At 39.9% G+C, this 17,058-nt stretch overlaps 2 protein-coding genes across 3 annotated transcripts; one reads left to right on the top strand and one right to left on the bottom strand.

The window, feature by feature from the left end:
• Nucleotides 1-2,794: 2,794 nt before the first annotated feature.
• LOC111254397 (mitochondrial ubiquitin ligase activator of nfkb 1-like) lies at nucleotides 2,795-17,044 on the bottom strand. Of its 2 annotated transcripts, none has more exons than XM_022815196.2 (5): nucleotides 16,907-17,044; nucleotides 5,494-5,705; nucleotides 4,972-5,186; nucleotides 4,436-4,672; nucleotides 2,795-3,855 (listed from the first exon to the last, which is right to left on the bottom strand). In XM_022815196.2, exons 1-5 carry the CDS (start codon nucleotides 16,925-16,927, stop codon nucleotides 3,566-3,568), a joined length of 975 nt encoding a protein of 324 aa, XP_022670931.1. In that variant the 5' UTR covers nucleotides 16,928-17,044; the 3' UTR covers nucleotides 2,795-3,565. The 2 variants fall into 2 exon arrangements, with proteins under 2 accessions (XP_022670931.1, XP_086832332.1); XM_086976206.1 differs by lacking the exon at nucleotides 16,907-17,044 and adding an exon at nucleotides 7,366-8,641.
• On the top strand, nucleotides 8,611-14,934 carry bbc (choline/ethanolaminephosphotransferase 1 bbc). The gene has a single exon (XM_022815193.2). It carries the CDS (start codon nucleotides 9,592-9,594, stop codon nucleotides 10,765-10,767), a length of 1,176 nt encoding a protein of 391 aa, XP_022670928.1. The 5' UTR covers nucleotides 8,611-9,591; the 3' UTR covers nucleotides 10,768-14,934.
• Nucleotides 17,045-17,058: the final 14 nt, after the last annotated feature.

Here is a 17,058-nt window from a genome sequence, read left to right as displayed (position 1 = left end):
TTATTTTCCTTCATGTTTCTTCTAACTTCGCCGCTTAATTTAGATTTGCTGTGTTCAGTCTAAAACCGCTCATTAGTGCCGTCGCCGGCAGTGACCTCTGGTGACGTTCCGTACCATTTTGCAAAGAGGTGGCCGTATCGGAGTTACTTGTGGAAAGTGTGATCATTTCCTCAATAACATTTAAATACGTCCACTGACACAGGTAGCGGAATATGATTCATTTATTAATATTAACAGGGTAGCAGCACCTTTGCAGTTTAGGCATCGTTTGGCTATAACTCATTATGCCATAAGTTAAGCGAACCATTAGTGTCTATCGCTTGTCAAGAAACCCTGCCTCGATAAACAGCGTGAAATCGAAGATTTGATGTAAGACTCGGTAATAATGGTTAAATCAGTGGCACTGGGCCGAACCATCTAATTATTATAATTAGTGTGAATAGTATTAACGTTTAACTGTACTTTTTTTGTGAGGATAGCGACTAATAATAGCGAGATATAATTCAATTTAAAATATATACAAGAACACTGTTAATCATCGGTGCTTATATTGTTATATGTGATTCATCGTAAAGTACTTTCGCATTGGCTCCCCCCCCCCCCCCAGCTTTAGCATTGATTCATAATGAAACTTACTGATCAGCAACGTAGTTGACAACGCCTTTGTTCACTCAAACTCCGGCCATCTTCAAGGCAATCATTACTCCCAGCTACACCAAAAGGTATTTAAAATCCCATGTTCCGTATAAATATAAAATCTGTTGTTCGATATAGTACTAATACTATCGAAAGCACTGTAATCACGTTAAAATTTGTAAAAAACATGGTTAACATCGTTTTCTGGCCGCAATGAAAAACACGGTGCGAAACAGAGCAAAGCCGATAGATGACAGAGGAACGACACGACACAATAGCGTCTGTGTCAGTAGCTTTTTCATGACCCCAACGCAACGAATTGAGTTGGTCACTGCGGCTCCTCTTTCAAGCCACTGTTTCTACTGCTACGAAAATGAAGTGCTCTGTCAAACATAGGCTCTGTTAAATAGCTTTAATCAGAGGACATATTCTAGACGTGTGACGTTTAACGGAAACCTCAAGACTGGTGTGAGATTTTATTTAACAAGTTATGATTTCAGATTATTTGTAGTAACCCCGGTGGTTTAATATGAACTGAAGTTGTATGTTACTTAGTTGTTTCATTGTCATATCTGTCTAATCCATACCTTAAAAGAAGAAATCTTGAAACCGTTATCAAATTTACTAGATATCAAGTTTGAGTTGAATGCCAATTGGTCTATCAAAGCATAAGGCTAAACGATTCAACTAAACGTATTCAAAACAGCCTCTTAAAGTGCATTTTTTGGCGGTTGATTTTTAAACAACAATTTTTAAGTTCTTAAGGGGTTATCTAAGAACGGAGGGAACGAGAAAGACAGACGAAATTTTATTCAATAAAAAACATAAAACGAATGAGGTGTAAATCCCAAGCGTCATTTATCTTCAGTGTGAACACTGCTTGTGATGACACAGATGTTCGGAAAAGCGCGGGGAATTTTCAAGGTACTCAAACCAAGTACATAATATTTACGGGTAAACGTCCTGTAGGCAGCACATCTAAGCCTAATTTCTGCCAGTTCAACGGCAAAGTTGTTACAGTAACTTATCTGTTGACGCTGATGACCTAACAGAGAAAAACGGCAATATCTAGCCATTCTTTTTTTTTTTTTTTTTTCTATAAAGCCATTTTTTATAACGTACTAGTATGTATAAGTTTTGTCAACTTGTTGAGAAGCAATCTTGTCCGATGTGCACGCAACGACCTTCACCATTTGGTAAATTTTTACAATGGTGACTATTTTTCTTGTCGTTCCCATGACGACAAGCAGTAACGTGCTTAGCTACACACCTGTTGGTCTAGGCTTAAATCCGTTTCATGCTGAAAAATCGTTTCTTCCTGACGAATTAAATAACGAATTTTAAAACAATAAAAACTAAAACAATAATTTCAATTTTTACAGTCATTATTAATCATGTAGCAATAAGTGTAGGAAATGTTCTATAAGGAATAATATTTTCCGTATCTAGCTAGAGAGGACAAACTTTAAACAGCTGTTTTTTGTGTGATGTAATATATGATGACAATATATATATTTGTCATTTACAGATTACAATATTTCCCATAAATATTTTGACATTATTGGGTAAACTGAGATAACTAGAGAACTAAAAAGGTAAAACAACTTTACTAGATTTTTACCCTAACTGATCATTGTATTTATTGCCTTAGAAGTAACTACCTTATATGTATAGATGATGTATTCTACTTCATACAGACTAGCCACATTTACTCCATTATGGTTCTATGAGTTGCGGAGCAAAGCCTCAATATGAACCATTTTTCCTTCAAACCTTAAATTTCATAAAAGATAATCTCTGAATGTTTGTTTTTTTTCTAAGGAAAAAAAATTCATCCTTTAACTTTAACAATCCTTTAACATCCCTAAAACTCTCGATGCAAAATCAAAGTCATGATTTTTAGCCAATTATGAAGGTTCCGATGTCTTCCTTAATTCCCCAAATTACCAGTCAATTCAAAACGGCGATTAACTGATCGACTGAAAAGCCCCTAACTGTTTGCGTTTGATCTATATCTATCTAAAATAATCCCGCTGTTCACCTCAGAAAGTGTTAGCTTGATTCTTTTAAATTTCATCTTTAAATGAAATCTCACAGGGATCAACCAGGTAACCATAACCATTACTGCTGTTGAAGTCTATACACAAGCACTTCAATATAGTCCCGAGAAAAAGGTTGTCACCGAAGCAACTTTATTTAAAATCACATGCATTCATTTCAGTGTACCAAAAAACTTACTTCGCTGAGCGTATCCAATTATGTTGTTGATCTGTCCACTGCTAATTGTATTGATCCGAGCAGCAATGACAGATTCGTCGGGGCACAACAGGTTTCCATATATAACCACACTTGCAGCTCTCGTATATGAGCAAAATAGGCTCTCATAGTTTTACTTTGGAGAAAAACCAAGCAACTACATATCAATAATAGTCTACATCTACATGTATCATACAGTCGGTTTGTTGGATCCAACCAGTAATTGTCAAATTGAAAGCAGCTACTCACCATACAACTTTCACAGTTATAAAAACTGTGAAAAAACCTTCTGAAAAAATTCTCCCCAATTATATGTGATACTACTCTAAGCCATTAGTCTTTCCTTGGCTTTTTCCTATTGTTCGGCAAGCTCGTCACCGTACCAACTTTCTACTAACATATTAATTTCATTTTAATATTTGCAAACTAGCCATAGAATAATCTCTGCAATCGTCTTTGCTTTTCCTTTCTACTCCCGCCCTACTTTACCTATACATGGGACTAATAATATCAAGTCAGTAGCTGGTCTACAAAGTAATACAATAACACTGTAGAATTTCAAGTTCAACTGACTGTTTTATCGTGGCAGGCAACCTTCCTGGACGAGCTAAAACCCTATGGCGTTCCCCGTTAAACTGTGGCAGCCCATCTTTTCGGCGTCAATTACCTCTTCCTAAGGCAAATAAGCTGCGACTTGCCGAACTACCCTACAGCGGCAAATCGGACATATGTTGTCCGTTATCTGTTCACAGCAATCCGTGCAGAGGCAAAGATGTCCGCACTCGAGAAGCAGCACCTCTACAGCGTTCGTCAGACAGACGACACACTGCGGAGTTCCACTTAGAGAGCCAACAGCATCAGCTTCTCTCGCCTCCTTTCGGCGTTTCCGGCGAAGCTCGTCCCGACGCATAAAATCCGTGCGATGCTGTCGTTGGCGCCGATAATTTGTATAGATGCGGTACGCTGAAAGCCAACAGCGATACATGCTAAATTGAAACGTGTGTCGCGAACTTACGCATAGTTTATCAAAAAAAGTATTTGAGCCATTAGACATGAGCATACAGGAAATTATATATGGAGTTCATAACGTCAAATAGCTACTCTATTTTTACATGATTTTAGTAAGTTTTTTTTCCGTGTCGTCGGCTTATTCGAATGTTGGTTCATTTGAATGGATTGGCACAAAGTACGTAGATTTTATTTTTTACTGAATGTTAAACATGTAAGTGAGAATACACTTTTTCGATTGGACAAACCTAACCATTTTGTCGGTAAGCATATGCATAATATAAATCCGACCAACGAAGCGCTTCTCAAAAACTGTTCTCAACTCAACTCAAAAAATCCATTAGTTTAGATGGCTTAACTGTCTCTAATCAGCTTAATAGTACGATCTTTAATGGAAGGGTACATTCTAAACTAGTTAGCACAACCTTTCATTTAGTTTCGTTTTTTCTTCCGCAATGTGTCTCGCAGAAACGCTCAAGAGCTATAGCCTACTACAAACAAACCATATTGAATTTAACATCCAGTAAAAACTTACCCATATAGCTTGCTAGCGCTGTGCACGTCATCCCAAAAAAGAAAGCTCCTAACCCTACCCAGCGACACTCTTTGCGGAGCTGTTCTATTAGCTTCGAATGTGTTTCCGTCGTAAGAATCAACTGGGTACCATCTTTAGGTACCACTAGCGATACGGAACCAGTTTCGTCTCTGACTAACGTACCGAAGCCTGTCAAAATGGTATTTTCAGGGAGAAGATATTCCTGTTCTTGGATTCCTAGATTCAACACAAGCAAACGTACAGATATAATGCAATGGTCAATACGTAAAGAGGGACAAAAAATTTAAAAAAAAAGAAAAATTAAGATCGCTATCGTAACTGCACTAAAGTTGTTAGCCTCGAAGTTATCACTATGCCACCTCCGAGAGAATCACTTTATTTTAATGCGAGGCAGCGGTACGCCATTAGATGCACACTTGTACATGCGTAGTTCGTACCAGCATAGGCCTTGAGATTCCAGACCAAACTGCACAAGCAATGCTTCTGGGTTCTTACTAGATCAAGAGGTCGCTTACCCTGTGGTTGTTCACCTTCGAGCCAACCGAAAAAGGATTTTTCGAATCCATCCTTATTTGGCGTGAACTTATCATACACCGCTTTCAGAGGGATCGAAGCACTTTCCAAGGGGTTAGGCACTTCAACACGCGCTCGAGGGTTAGCTGTCGCTAGTGACGTTAATACAAACTGCGTAGTGTCTACGCGGTCCTGAATCACGCGCTCCTGGTGCGTCCTGCAGTTGAATGGACAAACGTAATTAAATACTTGAAACTCTGAAGGCAAATGGCAGTCGTTACTATACTAGAAATGTACTTAGATCTCGGACAGCCAGGACGGATCTTTAGATGTAATATGACGCACTACTTATGTTCTTAATATATTTTCCCTCACAAAAGTTTTAGTGTCTATTGAAGATTTTTTTAAAAGTTTCTTAGTTAGTTATTAAACATTACGATCTACTCGTTCGGTTGACAGATACTACCGTTACTCCCTAGGTGCATAATCCTATGCAGCGTTGAAATGGGGGTGTCTGTTCATACCAAAATCGCGAAATGGGATTCCATTTCATCTTATGTTCGATGACCATTAGCCGTTGAATAACGCCTTTTTGCCCTTGAGCAAATTTAGACTCTAGGGGCTTCTGAGTTGCTTTGACTGTTCCCCGAACGACGGCGTGTACGCAGGTGCCATTGGGATAGTCCTCCCGCAGGATAGTGTCTAAGTGTTCGCTAATCTCTAGCTGGCGAGCTGTCTAAAATAACACAAACAGATTTTCGTTGATGACGGAGCCACTCAAAAACGTTCACTGATCACATATACAAAAAGCGCGGCTGATGAAGGCAACCTAGTACCTACACTAAACGTGTGTGTATTTCCCTTATGTTTGAAGTCCCAGCCCACCAATTTCGACTGCTGGCCATCCTCTCTCCTCAATCCTCATCTGCATGCTGTATGTAGTAGGCTTTTGGAATCTTCTGTCGATTCTCGTTTTTTGTTTTCTTTTTCTAAAAATGGGCTCAACATGTAATCGGAATAAGGTTTTAAATATAAGCGGTATCGGTGTAAGAAAGTGCACTTACGATGCCTGCTTTACTTAGCGTTTCGTCTAAACCAAAATACGAAATTTTCTGCTCAGCAAAGACGACTTAGTTTAAAAAGCTTAACTGGTGATTTCATTCTCGATGCAAGCGATCTACACGACAATATTTACACCCAGTTCTCTACAAAATGCACACCGCCCGTCCACGGCGTAATTAACCAAATAAACAAAAATCTTCCCTTGTGTTAGTCTATGATTCAGTGTCATTGGAAATCTTTTTTATAACTGCACCAGATGCGGGTCAGTTCAGGCAGAACTGATTATAAGGTTTAAAAGGCACTCAATCTAACTTTAACGTTGTACTTTTTATTATCCAGTACAGGTGCGAACTTTAGAAATGAAAAAGTTTCTGTGTATATTTAGCCTTAAAAAAATAGTTTTTTTTTAACACATGATGATTGTATTTCTCGTTACCTTTTAACTAAAGATACGTTTGTATTGTGTAATATTGTTTTGTGAGTTGTCAACACAAACAGCTCGGTGACTTGGTTTAGGAATAATACAATCCAGGAAATATTCCCTTCGACACATTACTGTGGAAGGTGTTTTTTGTCTTAGTCCGTGTCGATGTCGGCGACTCTCCTAACTCTTCTTAAATATCTACAGCGAACGATTTTGAAATACATATTGAGCACCTACCATATCGATAGATTATATTTATAATTAATCATAGACATATTTGGGCTTTCATCATCAAAAGATAAGCCGACTTAAATCAACATTGCGACCAAGTCACTAGACCGCACGATTTCGACATACAAGTATTATAAGGCCAATCTGTTAGCTGTTTAGTTTAAATAAATTCCTTTTTAAGTTACATTTTCCAAATGCTGCAGATGTGCCACCCTAAACAATCATAACCTGTCCCATTCATAATTTAGAAAACCCGGATTATTCCAGGCAGAAATCTCCAATATTCAATAGAGATATCAAATTGATTATTTAAAAGAACGTCAAATTGTTGCGATTAAAATCAGCCGATCACATATAAAAGCACGTGATCAACGTCTGCGATAATCACGATGTTATCGTGCAGTGGACAATAGCCCAGAAAGTCTTCACTAAGAGACTTAATGACGTTAGCACACTTAAATATAGAATGTTTTATGCGATTCCCCTATTTAATTTACATTTTTCTTTCCTTTTTACATAGGATATTTACTTTGTGAATATTTTTGTAACAATTTTACATTTTAACACGCCTGCAATGTGCCAAGACGCATTCGACCAGCTGTTCCAATGTTATCGTAAGTAGGCGAATCATTTGATTTGCCTATACAAATACGTAGCTTATACGAGCATGGCTACATACCTTCACTGCTTCATAATTATGGTATTTGCTGTTGTACACCCGATGCAATATGCCCAATGTAGCCGCGTTAACTACAAAACAGACGGTATCGGCGGTCATGAAATTTTCAGCTATGTCCCACCATATTCCCATTTTGTATGATCTGCCAAGAAGGCGCTCTTCGACTCAGTTGGTGCCGTTCTCGATGTTGTTGTTATCAGATGAGCGTGGGGGCATCCACGACGCAGCAAATTTAATAGCATCCAAGACTGCGTGCTCCTTTGTCGTGAGCACACGCGCACTACGATCCAGGTCCACTGCGCACAGCCGACGGAGTTGATGCAGCAACACTAGCCAGTAACCTGCAATTGATGAGCTACTTTCTATTCTGATAATATAATGTTAGCCATCAGAATTGGTTTCAGTTTACGATCTGGATGACACCGAAAGGTGAAAAGCCGCAAGCAAACCAGCACACACAATCACGCATATAGAAACGGTCCACCGAGTTCGTCTCCACGTGCACCTGGACGCAGCGTCTTGCCCTTGATATATTTTATAGGTTTAGAGTAGGAGAGGACGTTAAGTATCAACAAAACAGCATAACACACCATAGAGTAAATTCAACAGCAGTGGCCATTGAAGCGACTAGGAGAAATCGAACGTCGCTTAGCGCTTCTGTCACAGGGACCACCACCGTAACACAACACTGCGGCAGCGGCAGCGTCAGCGGCGCCACGATAGAACAATCAGAGCACGGCTTCATGTTTACAAATATACGACAGTCAGCTACTAATTCGCGTAGCTTTTGTTCTATTTAACTGTATTCACTTCTTCGAAGTGAATACAATTAAGCAGAATAACAGCTTCTACATTCAACGATGAAATCGAACAGATTCGCGTGGGATGATTTGAAAGTTAGCTTGCTCGGCCAGTCACACAAATACGCTACGGGATAAAAGCATAACAGCCATATCAATATATGTGAGTGATTGTAAACAAGTTATAGGTGCATATCGTGTAAAATAATACATAAGTTCGAGACCAATTACTCTTAGTTTCTTTTACTTAGTTTATCACATAGCTACCCGATGTAGCCCATTGACATGCACTTTATTAATTCATTCACTAAAAATGCGTGCTCTTTCTTGCTTTTCTTTCGTTACTCTTCTGTCGACGATACCTTGGCGCTGCAAAATTTAAACGCCCCTCTCTCACCATCCAAGGCTGGTAATCGCAGCTCAGCGGCGCGCGTCAGGTCTGCGTTTAGTATCTGTCGAGTTGTGCCGTCCGGTCGTTGCTGTTGCCCTGTTTCGTGCAATTCGTCCTCGGTTAATGCGAATAGGAGCACTGCAGAACATTAACAACGGCAGGGCTTGTCTGCCCGCTGCTCTAGTCTGAACTGTCTTCTGCGTTCTTCCGCCCTCGCCGCCGCCATCATCGTGTATCTTCGTGGCTGGAGCTATTGCGGATAGTGCTGTGTGTATATAAGTACTCTATCTTTCCGTGTCTGAAAGGTGACAACAACAGTTGGGGGAGGGTAGTTCTATCAGCAGCCCTGTTTCTACCGCTAGTCCAAGGCCTGTAAACAACCTTTTCGGCAACCACGACCGTTACTGCTGGAGAGTTGTACGTGAGTGTTGATTTAGATATTTTGCTGTGTGAACTCTGTGGTGAGCTAGTGGAGTTCGCCTTGTCAGTAGGACACACACTTTAGGGGTAGTTGATAGAAAAAGTCACAGCGTCAGCTGCAAACAGCATTTACGACAGGCCTGTGTGCTCTCCTTCTAAGCTGTAACTACGGAAAAACAGGAGTACAAAAAGTATTCGAAAGGCCAAAAAACGACAAGGGACGGATATACAGACAGCAAAGGCCGCTGTCTGCGACACGAACGGAGCGGAAAACGTCACTGGTACGTTGACTCTTTCACAGCTAACAGCAACGACAGGAACGGCAAGTACCGCTGACGGAGCCGAACTGCGGTAGACGAACGCAGTTTGGGTCGAAACAAAATTACGTGCAGCTATCTGCCTATCTGGTTAATAACTCTACTCGTCCCGGTGATAACAACAGACAACTGAAAAGCAACTACTGAACAGTGGTGTGTGTGAGGCAAATCTATGTGCGCAACTGGAGTACACGGCAAGTGTGATACGAAGCCCTGAATTTCAGCAGTAAAAACAGCGGATCGCAACGTGTATTTCGGTGTCTCCGACGGTGCCGATGGCTCTAGTCCAAATTCGACCATGTTGAATTGGATCAGCTATGAGAAGGTCCTTGAGCCGTCGCAACTGCGACGGCTCGCACAACACAAGTACAACTGCGAGGGACGGTCTCTACTGGAACCGCTCTTTCAGCCGTTCTGGAATGCTGTCACAGCTCGACTGCCGTTATGGTTGGCGCCGAATCTGATGACAATGTTAGGATTAATTGTTAATGTTCTGACGACGCTACTTCTTGTATGGTACAGCCCTGACGGTAAAAGTCCAGTGCCGTCGTGGTGTCTTGTCCTTTCAGCACTGGGTTTATTTATATATCAGACGCTAGACGCCTGTGACGGCAAACAGGCCCGTCGTACCAACTCAAGTTCGCCCTTGGGTGAACTCTTCGACCATGGTTGCGATTCCGTGTCAACTGTATTTGTTTCAATCGGGTCCTGCATTACGATGGGCTATGGTAACATTCCCGATTATATGTTTCTACAAAGCTTTATTGCCATTTCGCTTTTTTACTGCGCCCACTGGCAGACGTTTGTGTCCGGGGCGCTGAATGTGGGCGCCTTTGACGTTACTGAAGTTCAGTGTATTGTCATTGTTATCTATCTGTTGACGGCTTTTTTCGGTCCACAAATGTGGGCAATCGAGCTACCGTTGATACATACGGAATTGCGGTTCGTGCCGTTTTATGTGGGCTTGCTGTGCGCGGTATACGTGTTTGTCCGGCAATTCCGCGTCATTCTATGGGGAGGCGCGGGGAAAAATGGCTCCTCCGTGGCAGGCACGTCAGTATTATCTCCAAGCATACCTTATGGATTGGTGATAGTACCAGCGTACTGCATTTTCAAAAAAAGCGAATCGCATATTTTCGAGTACAATCCCACTCTGTACATCATCGCGTTTGGTATTGTTGCCGCCAAAGTTACTTGCCGCTTAATTGTGGCACAAATGTCTAAAAGCAAGATGAAGTACACAGACTACGCACTCTTCGGCCCAGTATGCTTGTTCCTTAATCAATACTTTAGCGAATTTTTGCCGGAAGTTTACGTTCTCTACTTTTGCACATTGATCGCTTGCGTCGACATGGTCGCATATAGTCATCAAGTCTGTCGCGAACTCTGTCAGCACCTAAAGATTGAGCTGTTCCGAATAAAGCCAGTGTCTGGTGGTGAAAAACGCATGACCCGCAGCGCCGCCCAAAGATGATGTAATAGGACCCGGCCGTTCTGACGTGAGATGCCATCTCGCAAATGCTCGCCGCTTCATCTCACAACAGCAGGGGGAACAATCACAAGAACAGTAAGCATCGCTACAGCAGTCACATCAACAGTGAAGTCAGCAGCAACATGCATTCTTCAGTCCGTTCGGATTATATCGAGCGTACGGCTTTAGTGTAAAGGACACATTAATTGGGCTGGTAAAGTGCCCATCCATTGAACGACAACGGCAAGCGTGCACTGCGACAATGCATGTTTTCGCAGTTGCAGTCTTCAAACAGCAAGCTCCCGTAAACTAAATGAAGTGACACTCATTTATATCAGTCATTTCTTATTTGCGTCGGCGCCTCGTCTAGTTATCGTAGCCACCTCCCGAACATGTTGACAACTGCAATCGACCGGAGCTCCCCACACTTTGTGATCGCAATACACGAATGTGTGAGAAAGAAAGTTTATGCGCATATATATATATATATATATATAATGACTGTATAACAGATCGGATGCTTAAAATTCCCATAGCGTTTTGTATGTTTGTCATAGAAATAACGTGATCAACATAAACGATCTTCTTCCTCATCAGCAGCAACACAGAAAAGCATACTGTCCGCCGTGTAGTTAGTTTTTAATCAGTTGCAATGGATCAATTTGTGAGGAAAGCAAGATCATTATTTTCGAGGTGTTCAGTATTGAGCCACATAAAATTATCCTGCTGTTTCATTACCATATTAGGGACCTTGCAGTAAATTTTGATGCGTGAACAAAAAGCTGCAGAAAATGGTAATTTTTTCTATAAGTAAATTCTCTTAAACGGTAAGTTGCGTGTCCATTCAAACCTTGGTCACCTCTATAAAAATATACAAATAATGAAAGCTTCGAAAATGACAAGCTCAAAAGCGTCTAAGTCACTAATCTTGTGACATAAACATGTCGATTAAGGCCCAATAACTCTAGAGTAAATCTTAGCACAAACGGCAGTACCTTTCCGAAGACTAAATGTTCGTCAAACGTTCAGTTAAAATAACTGATATGTCAATTTAAAATGAAGCCGTCATCGTTTTAAGCCTGTACACACAATCAATCCTTACGTAGAGTTATGTTATTAATAACAGAGGGGAAGATTAGCTAATGATGGATTTTTTTTGTATTCTGACTTGTTATTGTAATTATGTGCTTGTCTCTCCGTCCGTTGAAGGAAGGTAGTATTGCAAGGATCATAGTTAGCATGGTCTCACATAGCTGAAACGAGTGCTCCAGCATGTTTGACTTCTATAATCTACACGGTTCTTAAACAAAGCACCATGTCTGTAGGTGTTCGTATCAAAGCACGATTATGTGCGCCAGTAGAAAACTTTGTTATTACCGCTACTCCTATTACTGTTTGGAGTTGTTTACAATCTTTTGCTAGTTGTTTAGCAACCATCCATAAGCACTGTATTTGCACTGAAGCACCTGCTCCCAGCATACTGAGCTAATCAAGGCTTCCAAATTGCTGTTTACTGTGGAATAGTTTCTCTAAAGAAACTTTCCAGTTAAGTGTTTAGAATGTGACACCTATATAAACAGCGCGCCTCTTTAGTTGTTTGGGGCGCGGCTGACTCATGCTGTATGCGTCCATACTGATGGTTGTTTAATACCGTGATAGCCAATAGCCTAGGTGCCACTTCCTAGATTCTAAACCATTTACTGCTAAATTTGTCATATTCAGCATACCTTTTTCCGTCGTCTCACTATGTCGCCGATCTAATATGATTTTCAAATCACAAAACTACCACAATTAATTTTCGAAAATAAGTCTACTTCTTATATAATAAGTCAGATGTATGTGGAGGCCAAGGATATGGTACGATTTTTTCTTGCTATTTGTTGAAGCAATAGTTGCGTCGGAGATTATCAGCTAAAATGAAAATAGCTTACAACGTGCATTTAAAAATTATCTAGTAGAGCATAATATCATACGGTTAGTAGGGTAACACAGATATAGTGATGCAACGTGGACACATACAAATAGAAATAAACTACTATAAAGAAATAAACTAAAAATTATGTTGTGCTATGGGTATCCACTAAGCCATTATTGTATGTCGACCTAATTTTAATGAACATCTTAGGGCAGCAATGCGCACTCCCCTTTAGGTTTTTCTAAAATGTCAATTTCAGTGGGAGCGGAAGCTAGGAATAGGTGGGCTAAACCAACCAAATGGGGTAGAAATCGTTCTTGTGGCATCCGGCCCAATTATTGAGCGAACGGTTGGTCATGCTCCTATATGAAAACCTTCCAATATGAACTTTAGTCTGATCACGATGTTTACATTCATTAGTTCGGCAAATTCCACCGGCGGCACCACATCGAGCTCAGTCCGTGCGTATATACTGCCGGCAACGGATGTGTCGTGAACGAATATACGAGCTGATTGAGTGGTTCCACGTAGTTTTCTTCTATTATAACCTTGTTAACCTTTATGTGACTTCCTACTACATAACCATCTCTAAACAGTCAGCAACATTAAGCAACAGAAGTATCGCGGCTTTGAGCGAATCAAGCGGCTGAATCTTTCGATTGTCTTTAACATCGATATCTCAAACACGTCATAACGTATACTCAAATGTAGTGAGAATTACGTAATTAAGATAATGAACAACGAAGTCCCAGTAATACAGTTAATGTTTTCTGTAGGTCTATCTACAGAGTATAATTACAGTCTAGAGTGTAAAAGTACAAATTGATGAAGTGGTGACGTTAATAAAGCATATTAGACAATGCTCCGAAAATAACCCCCTTCTATGATTTAGCCGTCATTCACTTCTTAAGCGCGGTTAGTTGCAACCGGAATTGCGCAAGACCAGTGAACGAACTGATCGAGGAGAGAAGTAATGTGCCTAGACCCTAATAATCGCCCCATAATCGCTAGATGACAGCGACGTACAGGTGCAGCCAAACAGGCATAAGGTCTAAAACACTAAGAGAACAAAAAAAGGTTTCATGAAGGAGGAGACTAAGAAGTGACATGCGCAAACTACTGTATCATTGTATCTATATATATCCAAGTTTGAGGCAAGGAAGCATGCAGATCTAAGGTGAGATCACATAGATCTACGATTTATGTATATTTTGGTCTTTGAGCAAATAAAACGACGCAGCACTCTAACGTAAAACGCCAGTGGAAATGATAAAATATATCAGCATTGATAATGATAGGGTCATGTGTGTAGATAGTACTACAATTATATTATAAATATGATAATTATGACGGCGGTGACGTTTTATTAAAATAACTATTAGTACGTATTTGTGCAACATCGGTTACCTAAAAAATTCTGAATTGATTACTATCACTACCATGAAGGCTCTATTTTTTTTTTATTACAATATTAGTATCGGCGGTGCAGCGAAGCGAGTGTATTTACAATACGAGCTGGTGAGGGTAAACGTTAGTACCAAATGGGTCGATTAATAAAGCATGTAGTATAATAGCTACAAACACAGGGACACGGATACGCACATAGACGAATGCCCTTGTCGACACTCGAATATTCGACTCAACGAAATCCACGACTAATATATGTATATATATATATATGTAGTAGTATTGATAATGACTAACCAAAGTGAATGATATTGAATTCGTCTGATTTACCTGTCAGTCAATACAGACACGTCCAGAATACTGATTAAACAAGAAACATACACACGAAACCAAAGTCATTTGAGTTGTGTACTATGCAATACGGCAAGCCGTGAGGTAAACGGTGAGTGATGTATATGTATCAGAGCAATGTGAAATGCTACGTGATATGCTGTCATTGAATGGACACAGAATGCGAATGAGGTACGATTGGATGGCGCCAGAGAAAAGTTTTTTAGATCGGAGTATCTATACCCTCTTGGTTTTTTTTGAGTAAAATGGGTGAGCTCGAAAAAATGATGGCCTGCCAGGATCTTCTGCTTCGATGGACGCCACACACAACTTGATCGCATTCGACATTGGACTCAATGAAGAAGGCTTGATCAAAGGCAGATAAATAGTAGCTAATCCAAAGGAAAAATAACGTTGGTGTCGTTCGATCGAGTATAATATTAAATACCACCGGTGAATGAGAATATGAAGAAATGTAATAGTGAATAAAAATGTTTATAAGAATCATTTTACTATAATTTTGGTGTTTTTTTATTTTTATTTACTTCTGTTATTCATTATGGTCGCGTTTTCACGTTGTTTGCTCTTGCACATGCTAATTAATTTTAATTCTTAAAAGATCACCTCATCAAAACATTTCTCACCCGTAAGTCCGGTCGAAATTACTAAGTCGTGTATTTTACACATTGTTTTTTGCGGTTCATACTTCCTCAACGGCTGTAATGTTTGTAGAGGAAGCATCTTCATATCTAGCATATCAACGTCAAAGTCAGCATTTAATGCTATTAAGCTATTTTATTTTAAAGAAAGCTTTAGCCCCAGGGAAATTTAAATGGCAGATACGCTTAGGTAGTAAATTGAAAACGTTTCTCTCTCTGCTTATCCTTACGTTTTTCTTTTTGTTGCAGATAAAAATCAGTAGATGGCGGTTATGAAAAAAATCGACTAGGCATTCCAACAACATCAAAAGCGCAATTTTTCCATAGTTGCGATTAGCTTACTATTTGCTTGCGTGAGAATGTTCGACTACCCAAGGCTACAAAGCTGTTTAGTTTATAAAACCTACTAAGAAATTTCAGCATTCGAATATATTATTTGAATTATTTTTTATTTCTTGAAAGAGCTTCTGGAAGTCTTATATAAGCTAATTTTATTGCTAGTGATCTGTCTTTTACCTTAGATATCTGTGTATAGATAACCCCGCTTTATTTTGAAGCCAATTTTGAACTGCAACAATAAAAATCGCATCACCGTGGAAAAATCACCGTTGTTTTTAGTATGTTATTTTGTCAGTCTCAAAGTTGTCATAGCTTTCATTCTAACCGGTACCCTAGGGTCTTACCCAATAAGCTTACATTGTGCGGTTGGTAGCGTCGCCAACAGCGACCAAGAATGGTAGTGCCGAACTTCTGTGCTGTCCTACCCATTAATTGACTGCCATCTAACAGTCGTTCTCTCTTCTTCATCTAAAGTTGTGTATATATATATATATATATATAATGCAGTACTACGGAACCAGTCTTCGACAATGCGGCAGGAAAATGGACCATGCAATAGGTTCTATTCATTCTAGCACACCCAGCCACCGAACTGGTATATTTATCGCTGGTCAACCAGCACCAAGCTGCCGACCAGACCGTTATGCTTAGTGGCAAATATGCTTTTACAAAGGTTACAATGAGTAAGCGCACCGTCTAGGTAAGGGTAATGAGATATTCGCGGCGATCGCTGTCTAAGGCCAACAAAAAAGAGTGGCACTAGAGTCGTGGATCTATTGTCGATAAATATTACTGTAATTGATCTGGAAAGCAACATTTCCACGAGTGCTTGAACCTGAACAGAAACTTTTTCTTGTTTGGAGCTCAACTATAGCTAACAGAGACGAACAACATGCACATCGAATTACGGTGAGATCCAAAACAAATTGGGTTCGTACACTCACACTATGCTCACGGCATTTATAAAACTAAATTGTCACAGGAAAAACTAGAACTTTACACAAATTCTATTTCAGCATATACGAAGTTACTCGTCTTATATAGGCTGTTCCCCTTTAAGCCAGTCTGTAACATAAGTCATCTGCAAGTTCGCCTAGATCGGTTGAAAATTGCAAAAATCTATTAACGCATAATATAATAATAATATTCTGAATTAACATAGCCCTTTAAAAAGTGCACAAACGCAACAATTGTGTTATACGGTCCAGTACTTCAAGACAAGCAAATACGTTTATAATAGATTCATCCAAATAAGAAGAGCTTCGTTATCTTACTTCTAAGTATAATGTCGTCTACATCTTGTTTTATAGTCCATGTGCCCACTTCTGTCAAAATAATAATGAGTATATTTTTCAACTAAGCAACTTAATACAGCAGCGGTGCCATTAATGATTTTTCAGGCGCCCGATCCTAGATACGTTATTTACTGTATCCAGATATCATAATATTATCACTTACGCGTGTGACTGTAGCAATTAAAATTAGGCCCTACCCTTTTGTTTGCAGCGAACATTCAATGAGTAGCTACGCAGACGTCCCTACTGCCAGTGCGTGAGTCAGGTTGGGTCGGCTTATGTAATCTGGTCACAGGTACTGCCCTGAAGAAATCTGTATAACTAGTTAAACTCAAATAAAACCGTACCT

Source organism: Varroa destructor, unplaced genomic scaffold (genome assembly GCF_002443255.2).
Source record: "Varroa destructor unplaced genomic scaffold, Vdes_3.0 BEIS01000007.1, whole genome shotgun sequence".
Classification (NCBI taxonomy): Eukaryota; Metazoa; Arthropoda; class Arachnida; order Mesostigmata; family Varroidae; genus Varroa; species Varroa destructor.
The sequence above is the reverse complement of the archived record's forward strand: the minus strand, read 5'-3'. Positions and strand labels throughout refer to the sequence as shown.

Bases quoted from the DNA above. Each gene is read 5' to 3' on its own strand.
- LOC111254397 (XM_086976206.1), bottom strand. From the start codon at position 7,497: ATGGGAATATGGTGGGACATAGCTGAAAATTTCATGACCGCCGATACC. The intron at 5,187-5,493 runs GTATGAACAGAC...ATTCAACTGCAG, and splicing joins AATCCCATTTCGCGATTTTG to GACGCACCAGGAGCGCGTGA. The intron at 3,856-4,435 runs GTAAGTTTTTAC...GTTGGCTTTCAG, and splicing joins AGCGCTAGCAAGCTATATGG to CGTACCGCATCTATACAAAT.
- bbc (XM_022815193.2), top strand. From the start codon at position 9,592: ATGTTGAATTGGATCAGCTATGAGAAGGTCCTTGAGCCGTCGCAACTG.